At 35.9% G+C, this 17965-nt stretch overlaps 1 protein-coding gene across 1 annotated transcript in view; it reads left to right on the top strand.

Annotated features, from left to right (window-relative positions):
• The first annotated feature begins 1952 nt into the window (after window positions 1-1952).
• The window catches only part of LOC145777371 (uncharacterized), a 50105-nt gene continuing 34092 nt past the window's right edge, over window positions 1953-17965 (top strand). The window contains exons 1-4 of the mRNA XM_082588741.1: window positions 1953-2094; window positions 9582-9671; window positions 12653-12757; window positions 12997-13102. Of these exons, the coding sequence (XP_082444867.1) occupies window positions 1987-2094; window positions 9582-9671; window positions 12653-12757; window positions 12997-13102 (409 nt within the window). The 5' untranslated portion in view covers window positions 1953-1986. The remainder of the gene's footprint in view (window positions 2095-9581; window positions 9672-12652; window positions 12758-12996; window positions 13103-17965) is intronic.

Raw genomic sequence — 17965 nt, 5'->3', positions numbered from 1 at the left:
GATACGTCGTAGCGTAGGGCAGTAATACTTGAAAAGCCAGCTTAGAAATCTGTGGGTATGAATCATACATTTCACACCAAAATTGAGAGAGTGACTTTGTATTGCTGGTTTGCAATTGCTAATTGCTCACTTAAATTAAACAACCAGCATTCCAGTCCCAGTTGAAAATGTCTATCATTATGATTTCAAAAACACAAAGCTATTGCACTGATGTAATGTTCAAGTACTCTCTTTCTCCTACACTACAAATAAATACTTAAATAGACCACAAACTACTAGCACTAGGGCTAATCTCCATGCTAGGATCTCATTGTGGTGTGTTTACATCACCCGCAACCGCTTCATTTCGGTTGAAACTACCGACATGAAATCCAAACCGCCACGAATCTCATTTCGGTCATCCCATGCAAACAGACTACGAGTCTGGCAGACTAACCGAAATGGAAAATTTTCATTTCGAGCGCAATGAAACGTCATGTAAACGTAGCCTGGCACATACTACTAGCGGACTGGTACCTCGTTCTACTGACATTCACTTTTGTTGTTGCATTAGCAACAGTTTCGCGACCCCCTATAAAATGCTCTGCAATCCCCTTGGGGGTCGCGACCCCCAAGTTGGGAACCACTGCTTTAAGCCATCACCTTCACCACGAACGGTCAGTCTTTTAATCCAGTTAGCGCTGCTGCTTGCAAAATGTCTTTCCTTTATTTCGCTACGTCGTTCTCAGCAGGGACTTTAACTGTTAAATTAACTTTTTTCCCGCGTGAAAAACTATCACGTGTAGATAGCAGCTTTACGGCTGACCTTTAAACAACTCAAAGCAACAGTTGTACAATGTACGTGCAGTACTGTATAAACTAATTAACTTTTTTTTTTCCGCATGAAAAACTATCATGTGTAAAAAGCAGCTCTACAGCTGTGTCAAAACCGAAATAGCTCAAGATCAATGCCTTTTTTGCTAATAAACAATAAACTTTTCTACTACTGTATATAACGAGCTGTATTGCGCAAATTTCCTGTACCTTTCGCTGTAGGTTATTTTTTTTAAACAATTTCTTTGTTTACTGTATTTTCTGCGTGCCTTTTGTCAGTTTGGTGGTACACAGTAACCCTGATTGGATTATATATACACCTCTTTCTTTAATCAAAAAACAGTTGTGGAATAGTTTGCGGTAGTTCGTCTATAACGTCAATTCGGCTGTAACGTCAGTTTTTGCAAATCCCCTAGAGGTGCCGTTATAGGCGAATTCTACTGTAGAACTATCACATTGGTGAGTCAATAGAGTCAGTGTTAGGATTATAACTACCAGTTGAGTTTGTTTTTATTTCTAACCATCACAACGAAAAAAAGCAATATATATATGCCAAACACAGCAGAGGTCTAGAAAAAGGTAGATGCGACAAAGTGCGAATGGAACGTTATAATGTGCATGATACCAAAGCAAAACAATCTGTTTAAAATATGGCAAGTTTGCAAACCAACAGTCTGTTAAAATCCCAACATGAAACGAGTCTCCTACAAGTCAGTAGTTGCAAACTGAGCTAGCGACAACTAAACAAATGACAGCTGAGCTATCGGTAGTATCCTTTCATCAGGTAGCTAAAGTTAGTTAATAATGCAATTAAGTAAGTCCGCCGTGAGCACATCTCATTTGCTGGTCAACTTGGCTGTTGCTGAAATGTAATTGCTGGGTTGAAGCACTTGCTGAGTTGTCGCATGCTGAGTGGTCTGATATCCCTGGGTTTGACGACTGGGTGAACTAGCTTATAAATGTTTTTAGTGATTACTGACTGCACTTGATGTGATTCTCTCTGCTTGTCTTTTTTGCTTTGCATTGAGCACTTTTTTGTAGTACGATACCAGTATCAACATGTAAAATTCTAGACAACATAAACAGTTCAATTACTTCAATTTTTAAGTGTTTCAAGCTTTTATTACATAGCGCCGTCATGTGGAAATAGGTCTTGTGTACAATTAACATATTATGACTAGCGAATTAGTGTGGTATTTAACAAGTCGTGATGGACTGCGTCATCGTTTGCCACGTGAAATGTTATTTGTTGGAAGACAAGATTGTGAACTGATATTGAAGGTCAGTTATGGCACTTCTTCATTTTGGTTTAGGTTTCAATATATATATATATATATATATATACAGTCGAAATTGGTTAATCACATAGTCAATTTGCCAAGCTTTTTTATGTGATTCACCATATCCATTGATTGACAGTATTCTGATATCCTACACGTCAACAGACTCAACACTGAACGTTCATCTTACACAAGAGCTTGAAAGCAGACCACTAGACATCTTAACCGTTTATGGCGATGATCTACAGTGTGTAGTGAATGAACGCGTTTGTGCTACTGTTACAGTTGGTTGGTTTTGAATCTTTATCTTTTGAGTTATTCCTGTTAGTTCTGCATACTTTTAGACTAGAGGCTTTTAACGCAGGGCTGGTTACCGATAATGGCAAAGTGAAGTTTTCCGATTATTAAAGTGTTGTTGCCGGTGAATTATTCCGTTCATTAGATGCCACTAAAAAGAAAACAGTCCTTAGAATGCGTTGCTCAAGCGCACACTCCGAGAGTCGAACCAGCACCACTTGATCTTAAAGTTTTTTTGTCCATGAAGTCGGGTGAGCTATCGGAGCGGTTTGACAGCACTAATGTGTAACTAAGGAAAGTGAGAAATGCGTTTTGTGACTTAAATACAAATAAGAAATGCCTATCCAGTAAAGTTCAACAACACATGTCTTCCAGGTGTCTGTCTGACGTGCTAACAAAAAACAATTATTGTGTAGCGTGTACTTATTTTACATATCCACGAAGTGATATAATCTTATTACTTTTTTGATGAATGAAGGCATTGAGCCTTAATACATAACCCACAATGTTGGGAGTTTTGCAATAACAAAGCAACCTGATGTAATTGTTAATACCTGTACACAGTGTACAGTGTACTGTATCCTGTAGTATCACAGCCGTTGCCTTTAGTGTGACGTCGTGTATTTAATTGCTGCGGGTTGTGGGAGATCTTGTGATGATTTTTGTGTATTGGTAAGGATAATCTTGAGCAACTTAACTTTTTGTCAAAGAAATATGCGGTTAGGTGCGGAATGGCCCGTTTCGGCGAGTCCAATTCTGCTAGTCTGATTTGGCGAGTGCCCTATTCAGCGAGAACCCTTTTTGGCGAGTTCCTTATTCGGCGATTTTTTGAATTTTTTTAAAAAAATTATTGGGTACCGTAGCCTAATTATCATTGCCGTTTTAGGGTTAGGGGTTGGGGTTAGGGTTAGAGGTAAGGGTTAGGGTCTTATTTCAACGTTTAGCGACATTAAAATGATGTAAAAGCGGCAATGATAATAATTAGGCTACGGTACCCAATAATTAAAAAAAAAATAAAAAAAATCACCGAAAAGGGAACTCACCGAAAAGGACTCTCACCGAATAGAGCACTCGTCAAATCGGACTAGCCGAATTGGACTCGCCGAATAGTAGCAGACCCGGTTAGGTGATACAAGTCCACAAATCAATAGAGAATTCCTATTTGATTAATCGATTTCTGCGATTGACTCAGGGATATCTAGAACAACGGGATTGCTGACTTTGCAAATTTTGATAAAGCGATGGACACTAGAAGGGTCAGCGCTGTTAACGCCCGAAAATGAAAAAGGCGAAAGCGCGTGTCAATTACGCTGTTGAGAAGTCACCTTTTCTAGATATCCCTGCTGTGAAGCTAAAATAAGGTCTTGAATGTGGGGTCTGCTACTATTCGGCGAGTCCGATTCGGCGAGTCCGATTCGACTAGTCCGATTCGGCGAGTTCCCTATTCGGCGAGAGCCTTTTTCGGCGAGTGCCCTATTCGGCGAGTTTTTGAAATTTTTGAAAGGAAATTATCTGGTACCGTAGCCTAATTATAATTGCCGTTTTTACATAGTTTTAACGTCGCTAAACGTTGAAATTGTGCAGAAAGGAATAAAAATAAAATGTTTGAACTATTAAAATGAAAATTCGTCATGTCAGTTCAGTTGTTTTTATTTCTGACCATCATATGAAAAACAATACACGTCTACATAGCAAAGGTGTAAAAAAGGTAGAAGCGACAAAACGCAAACGTTGAAACGTGCTTGTGACCGAAGTAAGTTATTGAGTTGAAAGAAACATACGCGCCGACTTCAGGGGGGGCCGGCGCCCACCGTAAATTTATGGTTGAGGGGCAACAAAAATGGTGATGACAAGTGGTGTTTCAAATATAAAACACTTCGCGAAGGAGATTTAGATAATTTAAACGGACTTAAAGAATGCCGAAAGCAAGAAAAGCCTACGTTGCTCTTGCCCGCAAAACAGCAGCTGATCGCATGGCTATCTCATACGGTATGGAAATTTCAAAGTAGATGGTAGAGTACTGCTGGAATAGTCACGTAACTATTCACTGCAATATTAAGTAAACCAGCTAAATTAAACGCGCTATTTTCAACGAGGTCTTCCCGCTGTGAGATCAATTGTGATTCAACAGAACGCATTGTTTTTGCAATGTGTGAGAATTAAATTGAAAACCGAAAAAAGAAAAGGTGTTTAATGGTAATGGTCGCAGATATTGCCTGCATTAACGACGTCTCTTACCGCTATTATCACCTAGCTAACCTGACATCATTGTTTTATGCGACCGCTAAGGTTTGACATCGACTTTAACGATCATGGAATGTTACGTAACAATAAGAACGATTATATCCTACACGCAAAAATAAAAAAATGATCTCTTTCTGTTTTGTCTCGTGAGCTTTGCATATTGCTCAACAAGTGCATAAAGTTTAGAATTGACAAGAAATCATTGAACTTGAAAATTAAGTTTGAATCACTGCAAATAAACGTATTCAAAACTTTTACTTAAGCCGACGCGATTTCACAATCCGTAATCTACGTCGACAATGATTTTTAGTGCGTTCATTTTGAAAATTGCTGAGCTGGAGACAACAGCTTGTCCCGTGTTAGTTGAACTTGTCTTTTTGAGGTGAAAATCACTTGCGAACATCTCGACCTTTACTCGAGTATAGCCTACTGTATTCAATAAAAGACTATAAAGAATTTCGATAAAAAACAGAAGACAAAACACTTCGCCGTTGTCAACGCTTTGAAAGTAAGTAATTAGCGAAACGAGGTTAATAAAACTGATACCGGGTTTTCACTCTGCTTGAGATCATGATTTTTTGCGTTTTATTTCGATAACTTTACTGTCTTGATCGTTGTTGTTCACTCGCACGAAAAGGAAATGAATCGGCTTGTTTTCCAACAGTTCCAATTATGAGCTAACAATATCAAAATTTTTACGACTAGGTGTACTGCGTGCGTAAAACTAATCCTTTCAAGCAGCGCTTCTAATAAATTCGGTTTGCGACCTATTTGTTAATATAAACACGACACTGAGCTTAATCAAAGACTATTTTAATTGAGTAAATAGCGCTATGGTTATGACGTTATCACCTTTCTCGCCCCCCAAGGTTTTTTGAAAAGTCGGCGCCTATGGAAAGAAATTTGGCACGGTCGCAACACCTTCAGAAAAATTTAAGATATGAAGGGAAAATAAAACAAAGAAATTGTTACAAAAAAAAATAAAATAAATCATGTTTATGTCTGTAAGTTAGCACTTTTGAATAGTTAAAATGATTAGTTTGGATCAACAAATGTGTGGCCTACAGCTTGGATTTAAAAGAAATTATCGGGTACCGTAGCCCAGTTATCCCAACCAGCAAAAATTTCCGTTTTTACATCGTTTTAACGTCGCTAAATGTTGAAATCATGTAGAAAAGAGAACTTTGCTGACTAGGATACGTTGAAGCTGAGAAACATTCACAGAAGCCCTTCGAATTGTTCCAAGAACCCATTTAGCATAACATTTCATTTGTACATTGATTCAACGTCTGAATACATTATCTTAAAAATGCAACGTATCGTAGGGCTTCTGTGAATGTTTTTGTTTCAACGTATCCTAGTCAGCAAAGTTCTCTTTTCTACAGGATTTCAACGTTTAGCGACGTTAAAACGATAGGCCACACATTTGGTTAGCCTTTTCATTCTGTTACTACAATGGGTTCTCATTTGTTGATCCAAACTAATCATTTTAACTATTCAAAAGTACTAACTTATACACATAAGCATGATTTTTTTTGTAACATTTTCTTTGTTTTATTTTCCCTTCATATCTTAAATTTTTCTGAAGGTGTTGCGACCGTGCCAAATTTCTTTCAACTCAATAACTTACTTCGGTCACAAGCACGTTTTAACGTTCGCGTTTTGTCGCTTCTACCTTTTTCTACACCTTTGCTATGTCGACGTGTATTGTTTTTGATATGATGGTCAAAAATAAAAACAACTGAACTGACATGACGAATTTTAATTTAATAGTTCAAACATTTTATTTTTATTCCTTTCTGCACGATTTCAACGTTTAGCGATGTTAAAACTATGTAAAAACGGCAATTGTAATTAGGCTACTGTACCCGATAATTTCCTTTTAAAAATTTCAAAAACTCGCCGAATAGGGCACTCGCCGAAAAAGGCTCTCGCCGAATAGGGAACTCGCCGAATCGGACTCGCCGAAACGGGCCATTCCGTTGAATGTGGGCACTCCTAGGCATCTTTCCTAGCAACGCCCATAGCAACAACTAATGGCTGGCCTTGTCTACAGGGAGTCGAACCGAACCCGAACCGGATTTTTGTAAACCGGTTTTGGTGCGATTTTGTCTGAACCTTAACCGGAACTAAACCGAAAATTTGAGTTAGTTTAAACCCTAACCGAACCCAAACCGGTTGAAAAAAGCGGTTCACTCCAGCATTACGTCATTGTTCGCATTGTGTGCTATGTTGACGTGTATTGTTTTGATATGATGGTCAGAAATAAAAACAACTGAACTGAACTGGTAAGTGAAGTTGTACGTAGCATGTTGTTATCTTGGAGGCTACATTGTACGGATGAATTATAGCCTATTCCGTAACACACGATCCACTATCATCGATGCTTTGGAGAGGAATTTTTTGAGGTAAACAACTTTTGTTCTGTGACATCATAGACAATATAGTTTAATTGTAACTTGTGCAACAAACAACAAAGGCAAGTTAATTGAGCAAAGCAGTGTTGAGAGTTGCCAACCTTGCGGTTTTCACGCCCAATTGGGCTAGTTAATAGTTGGGCAATAGTAGGCCTAGGCCTAATTTTATCGGACCCGAACCGGAACTTATAAAACCGGTTTTAAGTTTCTTCGAACCTGAACCGGAACTGAACCAAATTTTGAAACAATCTTTGAACCAGAACCGGACCCGAACCGGAAAAATCAAACGGTTCGACTCCCTGCTTGTCTATAACTTAAGATCATCATTTTAAAGCAAACTTTTGCTGTTAGTCATCCAAGACAATTGAGTATTGAACACAGCTTTAGTTTTCATATTTAATTGATTATTGCATTACTTTTGGGCAAGTTTTAGTCATCAAAAGTAGGAAATAAAAAAAAAAAACATGAAAAGAAGTAAGAAAATTCAATTTCGTGGTATTGCTAAACAAAGAAAGCTGGATAAGGTTGGTTGTAAGTCTGACAATGGTGGTAGACGTGATGAACTGTTACTGTAACACAAGTGTAACCTTTCCTGTAACACCAGAAAGCCATCCAACAACAGAAGATCAAAGCCCTTTTTGCCAACCTTCTACTTCAGCAAAAAAAATTAGAAAAACAAGACAGTGGCAAAATTTCTGCATATTCAGAAATCTGCCAAATACTCGACAAGTTTTGACTTGACAAATCAAGATAAAGAAGCTTTGACACATCCAAGGCCAGAAGAAAAACATAAAAAGCACTTAAGAAAAAATTACAAACCCAAGCAGAGGCAAAAAAAGGGTCTACTTATGATAAAAGAGGCTTTAAGGTGTTGAAAATGTTTATTGTTGTTTTTCGTAAAATGTGATTTTTGACCAAGTACCAAATGTTAATCCCAAATATCTCTTTCATTTATTTGCCAATCGCTTTCAAATTTTTAACACTATCAGACAGAGTAAACATGCAAAGCCTCTGGTCAAAGAATTTTGGAAATTTTGTCCATGATGCTGTCGGCACCTATTTGTTTCATGTCCGAGGATCAAAAATTTTTGAAAAAATGCAACAATTCGAATAGCTTTTTATTTTCTCAAAATATCTTTATTTCCTTCCATAGAGCTTCAGTCTTGACACTTATAAACATTCTGTTAAAATTTCATTCAAAACCAGTAAGTGGTATTAAAAATATTTGTGTTTAAAATTTGTGTATTTTTCACCACTTGGTGGCGGTTTGGGGAAAAACGGCCACAGTTTCAAATTTTTTTTTGCTTTTTTTAAGTTATTTCATCTTCAAGCATCATTTTAAAAACAAGAAATGAGTTGTATGTTGAGAAATCCACATTTTAGTTTGTGCAGTAATGATGCAGTAACCCTCCTATTGTCCACTTCAAAACAGAGTCAGCAATCCCGTTGTTCTTGAAATCCCTGGATTGACTGTTGATTTTTCTTCACAAGTGACTGGGAATGGTTTGGGATTATGTAATGCTACAAAGTGATTTATGCCTTTAACCGATTTCGACTGTATTGCATACTTTGCATGTACTTAATGTAATTGCGTGCACTGTACATTGTTAGTTTTCCGTAGAATGTTAATTCATAAGATTTGTAATTCTAAGGTTGTAGTCTCATTACTTTGTTATTCTATTTATCATTTGTATGAAATCAGTCTATTTCTTTATTATATGTATATATAAATAATATAACTGCAGACAGTGCACACCGTTTCGACCTTCCGGTCTCGTCAGTGCAGTGTTTACACTGGAATGGCCATGAAGGTATATACCTCCATGTGGCATTTTCCTATTTGTGGTACGTAAGCACCACAAATAGTACTACTGCCAACCTTGCCAAAGTGCTCAAACTGCAAGCAGTGAGCTTTGCGCAGTGCATAGCAAGGTGCCCCCAGTAAAGTGCTCAATCGGCGTAAACCAAGAGCGTCAGGTATACAGTATGCACATTAAGATTTTTTGTTTTATATTGTCTATTTTTATTATGGCTGATCTTCACAAACGATTGCAGTAAGTTCTACTTGAACTGTTAAAAAGGTTGTAATTTTTTTTAAATCAGTGCTACTTTAAATTTTTTTGAAGATTAATTTTGCTTCAGATGGAAAAGTACATTGGCTAGTGTTGCAGATGTATGCAATCAATTGAATAATAAAATTTTGTTTTTGTTACATTGTAGCCTACCTTGTCCACAAGATAGCTCTGTTGTTAAGCTTTTAAAACGGAGAAACGGCAAGGTCAAGCCTCAATGGTCCAGTTCTCGGGTCATGCCCTTGAACAACTCATTTCAAGCATAATTTCCTATTCAACACCATTTAGTGGATGCTGAGTGGCAAACTATTCAAAAGAGGCTTTCTCAGTCTGAGGATAAAAATTACTACCATCAATCTTGTGTGAAAACATTACTATGTGATGTTCTGGTATGCTAATCACTAGATTTGTTTTTACTACAACTGAATTTTACTTTAGGATAATTTTTTGTATTTTAGTCACGCAGCATTGATAAACAACATGCAGTATTGAACTATGATTCAGTCCAAGATGCATTTCGGATCAAAGATCTTGGTACTTCGAATGGAGTAAGTTGATTTGCATACGTAAACAAAAAACGGGCTTTTGCTGAGCGTGATCCACTTTTGGCCTAATTGTTTTCAAGTTTAACAAGCATTTGATGTAGGCTATTCGACTCAAGGTGTGCAAAAATCCATTGATATACATGATATAGTTTAACTTTAAATTGCCAAAAATCTTGTCAGATGCAAGTACCAATCAAATAATTATGAACTAACTGAAGGAAAAAAGTTTTTCTATTATATAGTTATGAAACACAAGAATTGTGCTGCAGTCAAAATGCTAAACTGCTAGGTACTTTGCAATCATTGCATATGAATTTTCAAGCAACAATGATTTTGAATATATATATATATATGGCATGCTCAATTGCTCATTTGAAATAACTGTGAAGTGAAACTGACAGCGAAAACAAAACTGTTAAAATATGACTGCTGAGTAGCTTGTTCTGAATTAGGTTGGCTGTAGGCTACCTAATTGAGAAATATGGATGGTAGATTGTTTTTAGGCAAGTACTAATATTGAAATGTTTTGTTTGCTAGTTGATGATGTACCACAAATTTATTTAACAATTTTCTACTCCTTGCAATTTATGATTTTCATAGGTTTCAAACTTTCATAAGACATCCAAACAAGTTTCATGAAACCAAATGTACTGTACCATTGGGCGTTTTGCTTGAAATTTTTTTTTTTGGAGTTTTTCTGTCTTTTTCCAGTTTTCCACTGATCTTAAAGTATTATTTTAATTTATAAGCAATAGGTTAACATAAAAGCAACAGCCATCTAACTCTTCAAAGCTTTATTGGTCACTCAATGTTCTAAAAATTAGCAAGAATTGAATTAAAATACTCGAGCTGTTAAGATTCAGTGACTATAATATATACTGTCTATGTCACAAGATTGTTGATTTAGTTCAATGGCCAAGAAACGAGATGGGAGGTTTATTCTTGTAACCATCCCATTGTCAATATAGCTTCAGATAATCGTAGAAATACAGTGTTTTCTTAAGCCAACTTCGCAACAATGTTTTCAATAGTTCTATCTTTTTTAGTTTTAAACTTTAGTGCCTTTACAGTTTATACAACAGAAAAAGGAATAACTGATGCTACATGAGATTTCAAGCTTTTGGATAAATGTGGTTTAGTCTTTTTCTGACGTGTTTTTATCTGTTAGTTTATTGCATGATGTGGCAAAATAACTTTGGTCAGTAGTTTCTGATGTTTTAAAATGTTTGATCTCCCTACTATCCCACTTCAAAGAAGTTTGCTGCACAACTGAAAGTAGTTTTTTTTTTTTTATATGTGCACATTGATATTGAACCGTCGTCTCCTTATGTACAATATAATATATGTGTTGTTGCTAGCGTCTATTTATATTTATTTGTAATGGAGCAAAACATGAAGAAACTATTTTAAGATGACAACAAACGATATGGAAATGTTAGTTTTTATAGGTATTTACGTCACGTTTTCATACTTGGAAAAGCCGTTTGCATATTGTTTTTTGACAGAGCCCCACAGCAGATGCTAAACAAACAGCGAAGGAGGAAAGTGTAATATTTGCATCATTCCAACAGTATATATGTTTCATCCAATGACAGAACCAGGTCCTTTTCAGCAATCATCAGTTACAGTTGAGATGGGAGTGTAGTTGAATGTGCTTTAACCCACTGCCATATCCACTCTGCTATTCATGGTTATTGCATAATATATTGCACCGGTAGAGCAGGACCGGTGCTTAGTTTGTAAAGGTGTGTTCTTGTGAAGGAAAATTTTCCAAACAAGTATTTTTAGGATTCTGTAGCGAGAAAGTCAGTACAATACTGGTAGATTATTTTTACTAGACTGTCGTAACATGGTTGCCATATCGAAAGGTACCGAAGTTCAATATGTAAGATGGTATAAGCATATCTAACAGTTTCACTCCCGGCTTCAGTAAAGACAGTTGATGATGATGATTATGTGCCTGATTTGATGCAGACGTTGGCGATCATGGTCTTCCAAACTTCTCTCTCACTTGACATCCACATAAAATCGGTAGTTTTGATTGTTGTGTTTGTGGCCCATTGGTTCAAGCTGTTTAAATAAGTTAATCTTTACCGACCTTTACTTCTTTTTCCTTGGATTATGCCCAATAGTGCTAATTTTTCCAAATCTCCATGTCTGTAAATATGCCCTATAAATTCCATCTGGGCCCCTTCTAACTGTTGTTATTAACCTCCTTTCTGTTTTTGCCAATTCCGGAACTTTGTGATTACTTTTCTTTTTAGTCCAAAAGACAGTAACAGTAGTTCATTAAGAAAGATAAATATAAGAAAGCTAAAATAAATTTTCCGTTTAAGTAATGATTTACACGGTAGTGAATTAGTCTCCTTAGGAAAATGCCGCCAATCGACGTTGGAGGCCTATTCTTTATACACAGTTTATGCAGGTTAGAAAGAAATTTGTTTGGTTAAAAAGCCATTCTTAAAAACTTATTTCAAAACGAACACAGGTATATCTTGAGTACAAAATTAACCATTCTCCTTTCGAAATACTTTTGTTAAGTCAGCTCTAACACAGTTTACTGATTTGCGTACTATAAAGGTTACTTCTCAAAGTTCAGAAATTGCAATAAGTATCAATTACCTGATAGTGTTTTATTATAGGGGGCGCCATAATCGGCTTCATGTTAAAGCTAATTGGCTAGTGTTTATTCACACACGTTAACAGTTACCAGATGCAACTATTCTTGCTGCAGACTTGACAGCTTAGCCTACTCAGATAAGCATTTAATTATTCTTGTAATTCTGTCATGTAATAGCATAAACGCATCTCCACTAGTGTTTTGTTTAGACAACCACGGGAGTTTAGTCAATGGCTAACATTTCTCCATAGTTTTATGTCAACTTTTTTCTTGCAAATAGTCTCTTCATAATTTGAAGTCCTGCACGTCGTGCTTGCATGCAGTGGTAGCCCTTCGATGTTGTCACTGTATTCATGATTTTCAGACTTTCGTAAACGACACGAGATTACCACAGCAAGTTTATATTACAATGAAAGATGGAGATCTCATCAAATTTGGTTACGATCCGCAAACGTTCACTATCGCAAAAGTAATGAGATAAATATAGTCTTTTCTACTTGGATAAAATACAGTTTTGCTTCATCTGGATATTAGTAGACGGTTGTTTGGTTTGGAAAAAATATATGAAGCAAGTTTAGTGTTATCATTTAATTTAAACTACAAGTGAAACAAATTAACGTGTCAATGATATGTGAAACTGCATGTTTTTATAATTTGTATTTTAATTTAATTAAAACCTAATCACATCAATTTTCATTTAAATCTTAGTTGATTCGGGTTGTCAATAATGATAACGGGAGTTTATTGGTAAAAAGAAAAGAAAAATCTTCAACTTCTCTTACATCCAGCTCCTCTTCGTCCTCGTCTTCTTCAAGTGAGTATTTTATCTTCACAGTGGATGTTTCTTTGAAAAAAAGTTAGATATTGTTAAATGAATGTGCATGCATTTTGCAGAGCTTTGGTATATTTTTCATTTTGATGTTGTTGCACTGTTGGGGAATTTTGAAATCGCTAATCTAAAGCTGTTTTGTGGCTAAATAAATTTGACATTTGCTGCAGTAATCTTATCAATAGGGCAACCAATTTTTTGACCTAAAAACTTGAAATTTTGACTTTATAATTTACATATTTTGACCGAATTTTGACCAATAACTTTCTGCATTTGCAACCCAAATGCGAAATACAAAGTATATTAGAAATCAAACCGTTAGGTAAGGGCCTACTCTTTTTCTAATGAAATAAAAGAAAAATGTGGAAGACTCAACGACACCAGCAGCTATCGAACAGGTAATGAAAGTCACTCGAAAAACTGCAAAAGATAAATATGGAGTGTCTTTAAATATCCCGAAATTACTGAAAGGATTCTGCAGTATTATACTTCAACATCAAGTAATGTTTCACATTATCGCCTTTGATTTGAAGTTCCTTTCTCTCGCCAAAATTTTTCCTAAAATAGAGAAGCTTCTCTACTGATACAGAAGTTGCTTGGGAGTTCCTCAGCAGGCTACATAAATGTGGTGAAATATCATCTCGTCCCATTTTCAAATGCACTTGATGTCATTCCTTGAGATTGCTTGAATATATTTTCCAATTTGGCAGCCATCAACACCAAAGTTAAGGGACGTCATTTTCTGGTAAGCTTCTTGAATGGTGTAACGGCTGTTTTCCATCTTCTGAATGATATCAAACAGTGCACTGTACTGCTCCTACTTTCTACAAGGTGAGTAGCTAAATTGGGAGCTTTTACAGCATCTTGTGCACGCCGCAGCAAGATACCACCATCATGGAAGCCTTCCACAATATTTCTTACTTCTGGTAGACTTCTTGAATAATAGAAAGCCGCTTTCAACCAAGTGCCCCATCTAGTTACAATTGGCTGTGGAGGTTGGCCAATGGAAGTAAAACTAGCTCTTCTTGACCTGTTTTAAATGGTCTTTGCTTCAACCCTGGCAACCAAATCATCAACAGCAAGGTAGTTGGCTAATATTCAGTCGTCAGTAGTGGGCTAAACAAGATTATTACCTCAGAAATTGCAACAAATGGATTATTACGCCAGAATAGCAACAGAAATTGCAACAAACAATCAGTAGGCCTATCAGTGTAGCTTCAATAAAATATCAATAACGAGAGGAAAAAAGAAAATTTTGACCTAACCATAAAATTTGACTTTTTTTTTACTTAATAACTTTGTAACCTCTCTTCGTGTCAGCCTGAAATTTAGTTTAAGGACGTTTTATAAACTTTGAACAAGGCAGAAAAATTTTGACTTTATTGACTTTTGGTTGCCCTACTTATCAAGGTATTAAAGTAACAAAACTATGGATACTTTTGATATATATATGTACGATGGAAATCAAGGCAAGAGTTTAGAACAGGGTGGGAAAACTTTTTGGACCACCGGCCAAAAAAACTTTTAATCTTTGACAACCGGGCCATGTGAGTATAGTTAGCAACTGCCAGCCTTATTTAGCTTCCACACTGAAACTGTTACTACATGTAAGCATAACTTAATTAAGTTTGACTCTCATAAAGCTTCAAAAACTTTACAATATAAATCTGGAGGTTAGCTTTTTATGAGATTAACAACCTTGATAGGCTAGCCCTGCTGCCAACTACGACAGATCAATTCTTAGTGATTGCTCCTGTATTAGGTTGATAGCCCATTTGAAGAAGTGTCTTAGTACCAGATCGCCTTTTCCCGTTAGTTTCTTTCACATCAGATCAATCACGTGATTAAACAAAGTTTCAACAATTGTTTAACTGTGACGGAACAATAGACCAAATTAACAATGCTTAGTTGTAACATAACAATAATAGACCCTAAAAAACAAAAATTCAATATGGATTCATTGTGTGTGCATTAGAAAGAATAGTAATGAATTGGTTTAAAGTATTCGTTTCTGCTATTATCAGGCGGGCCAGATAAAATAACCCAACAGGCCGGATTTTTTCCGCGGGCCGTAGTTTTCCTATATCTGGTTTAGATTAGAACAATATTTTTTCGATCTACAACTTGATGTCGCGGTCCGAATGACGCGAACGCAAATGACGCGATCCCTAGGCCGCAAGACATGAATGACGCATTAATTGTTTTTTTGAATACGGTAGTAATTTCATTTGTCGCGGGCTCACGGTACCAATTTCAATTTTCATTTTTAATACAAACAAAAATATAAAAATTGTGTTTTGCACGTAACAAAATAAAGATGGGGCTTCCACCAATTCATTTGTTGCTTTTTGATCTTAATTCTTAATGGACATGTCTGCAGGGAACTTTTACAAATCAGAAACGTTTGGCAAACTCGAAGTGTAAGCTATGTCTGGCTTCCCGCAGTTAATCTCGTTGCTCGCCGTTTCAGGAACAACACAGGAGGTCAGTTACACTATTTTGTTTTGGAAGACCGATTAAGTTTGGACTCATTGTTAAACAGCGTTTCATGATTAAAACTACAGTTCATATATCTTGATCAAACACTTAAGCAAGCTTGCTCAATTTGTCACAACTTTTTTACTTTTTCACTTTATTTCTCCGTTATAAACTTATAACATTCTTCTGCATTTTGATAATTTTTCAATCGCGTAACAAAACCAAATTGCTACGATTTCTAAATGGAAAGCAAAGATTTTTCTTTCAAAATGAAACAAAACTTTTTGAAAAACTTTTTAATAACTCACCAAAATCAGATCTTACTGAAAAGCCAAATTTTTCATGGTAGAATTATAGTGAGTAGTTTCAACATAGCTATGTTGAAACTAAATCCTACTAAAAATTAGACTTGTCACCAGTAAAAAATAGACCGGTTATTCAAACTGGTGGTTTGCATGGGTTGATGTTAGCCTAGTTTTGCTTCATGCAACCCAACTAAGCTTAAAGTAGGCACAAAATATAGAAATTTGATACCATCTAGACATTTTTTCCTTAAATTCCGCCACAAAATTTCTTGGTTAGGCTATCTAGGCATTCTATAGGAAATTGCTGTTAGCCTAGTCAAAATTGAACTTTCTGTTTTTCTTAAACCTCAATGTAGACAAAATGATTGGGTTTAATAATGATTTGCACTGATGAGTGATTTATAAAAATAGGTAATATACCATGTAAGAAAGCCACCATGGCAATGTAATGACAAAAAGTTTAGATACCCCGCTCAATGGAAGCTGTTGTCGCGTTACAACCATCTATGTTACAACCAAGCATAAAGATTTTAGCAATGCAGAAACGCACGCGTAGAAATGCCTTTTTTCTTAGAATTATCTAAGTCTGGACGTAGCAAAACAGCAAACTCTTACTTGACTGGTTTTGGTCTTACTCTTACTAACTTCAGTTGACAAATGCAAGATGAAAAACGACCAAAACTGTTGATGTGACCGAAGGACGATAATGATGTCATAAACGCGTTTGTAAATGTTTGGTTGGTAACAATGATTAAAAAACACCAATTTTATTAATGACGTATTCTTTGAATATGACGTATTTCTCTACTTATCCGTTGTGTTGTCTAGTCATTTTGTACGTGAATCAATGTTTTTAAACAATATTTTTCCTACTGTGTTTCTTTTGTATTTTCTGATGCAATGTATCTTTATTTTTTTCTTTTATAGCCTTGAAAAGGACTAACTGTATAATGGTCGAAAACGATCGCTTTATTTTATTTTTGTGTTGCTACAATGTTAAATGTCGTATTGTTGCTGAGCTTTGTCTGTTTATGGCTGAAAAAAATAACCTCTTTACTCAAGTTATTTTTGGAATGTCACTGCCATTTCTTGTCTTGCATTCGAGTTTCAAAACAGAAAAGTTTCAAGTGCATGAATTGCGCAATTTCAATGACTGGTGACTCCCACATCCCCCTTTCTCCACACTTTTAATACTTTATAATTTAGAAAATTTTCAAAATAACCTTATAATTTTTTTTAACAAAAAAATTAGTCGGCATTAAAATGATTGGGGCATGGGGGACACATGCTGCCCCCGTGCCCCTTAGACGCTACGCTACTGCCAGTAGGCCTATGTATGCATTGCATACGGTAATAGGTGGATCGCCTGAGTTGGCAGTAGCTTAGTTTTGCTTTTGTTATTCAGGCTCGCTTGGCTAATAAACAACAAAAACATAGCTTAAAGCAGGCAAAATTTTTTTTTAAAAGTTTCTATATCAATCACACATTTTTTTACTGTTTTATTCCGTCACAGAAAACTTCTTGGGTTATAATTTCTGTTATCCTAACAAAATTTATGTCTTTTTTGACCTCGATGTGAACAAAAAATAACACTGCGCGCTGCGTAAATGTTAAGGTTGCTAAACTGTTAACGGTTCCTGGTGTACTTTTCGATGTTGAATCCGAAAATGTTATCCGTTTTTTTTCATCGGGTCTGTGGTGAGTGGCATTTGAAATTTTTGACATGTTTATGGCTTCGCGATTGAGAATTGTGACGTCATAAAAACAATTCAGCAGTTAAATTAAGTTTTCATGACATCACAACGTTGACAACTTCGTGCATAATGACGACCAAAGGTAGCATAATTAAAAATGTGATGGAGAAACAACATGACCTTGATTGAAAAAGACTGATTGCATTTTTTAATTCAATACAAAAAATTGATTTAGAAACAGTCAAAACATCTTTACCAGCATTCTTTTCGACAAAATTTTCAAACCTAGCAAAGTGTAATTAATGTTGGCGCTGATAAAGAAAAATAGTATTCAAAAGAATAATTAATTTTACTACGATCTCGCGTCATTC

Source organism: Aplidium turbinatum, chromosome 1 (assembly GCF_918807975.1).
Source record: "Aplidium turbinatum chromosome 1, kaAplTurb1.1, whole genome shotgun sequence".
Classification (NCBI taxonomy): domain Eukaryota; kingdom Metazoa; phylum Chordata; class Ascidiacea; order Aplousobranchia; family Polyclinidae; genus Aplidium; species Aplidium turbinatum.
Note: the sequence above shows the minus strand (reverse complement) of the source record. Positions and strands in the feature narration are given on the sequence as shown.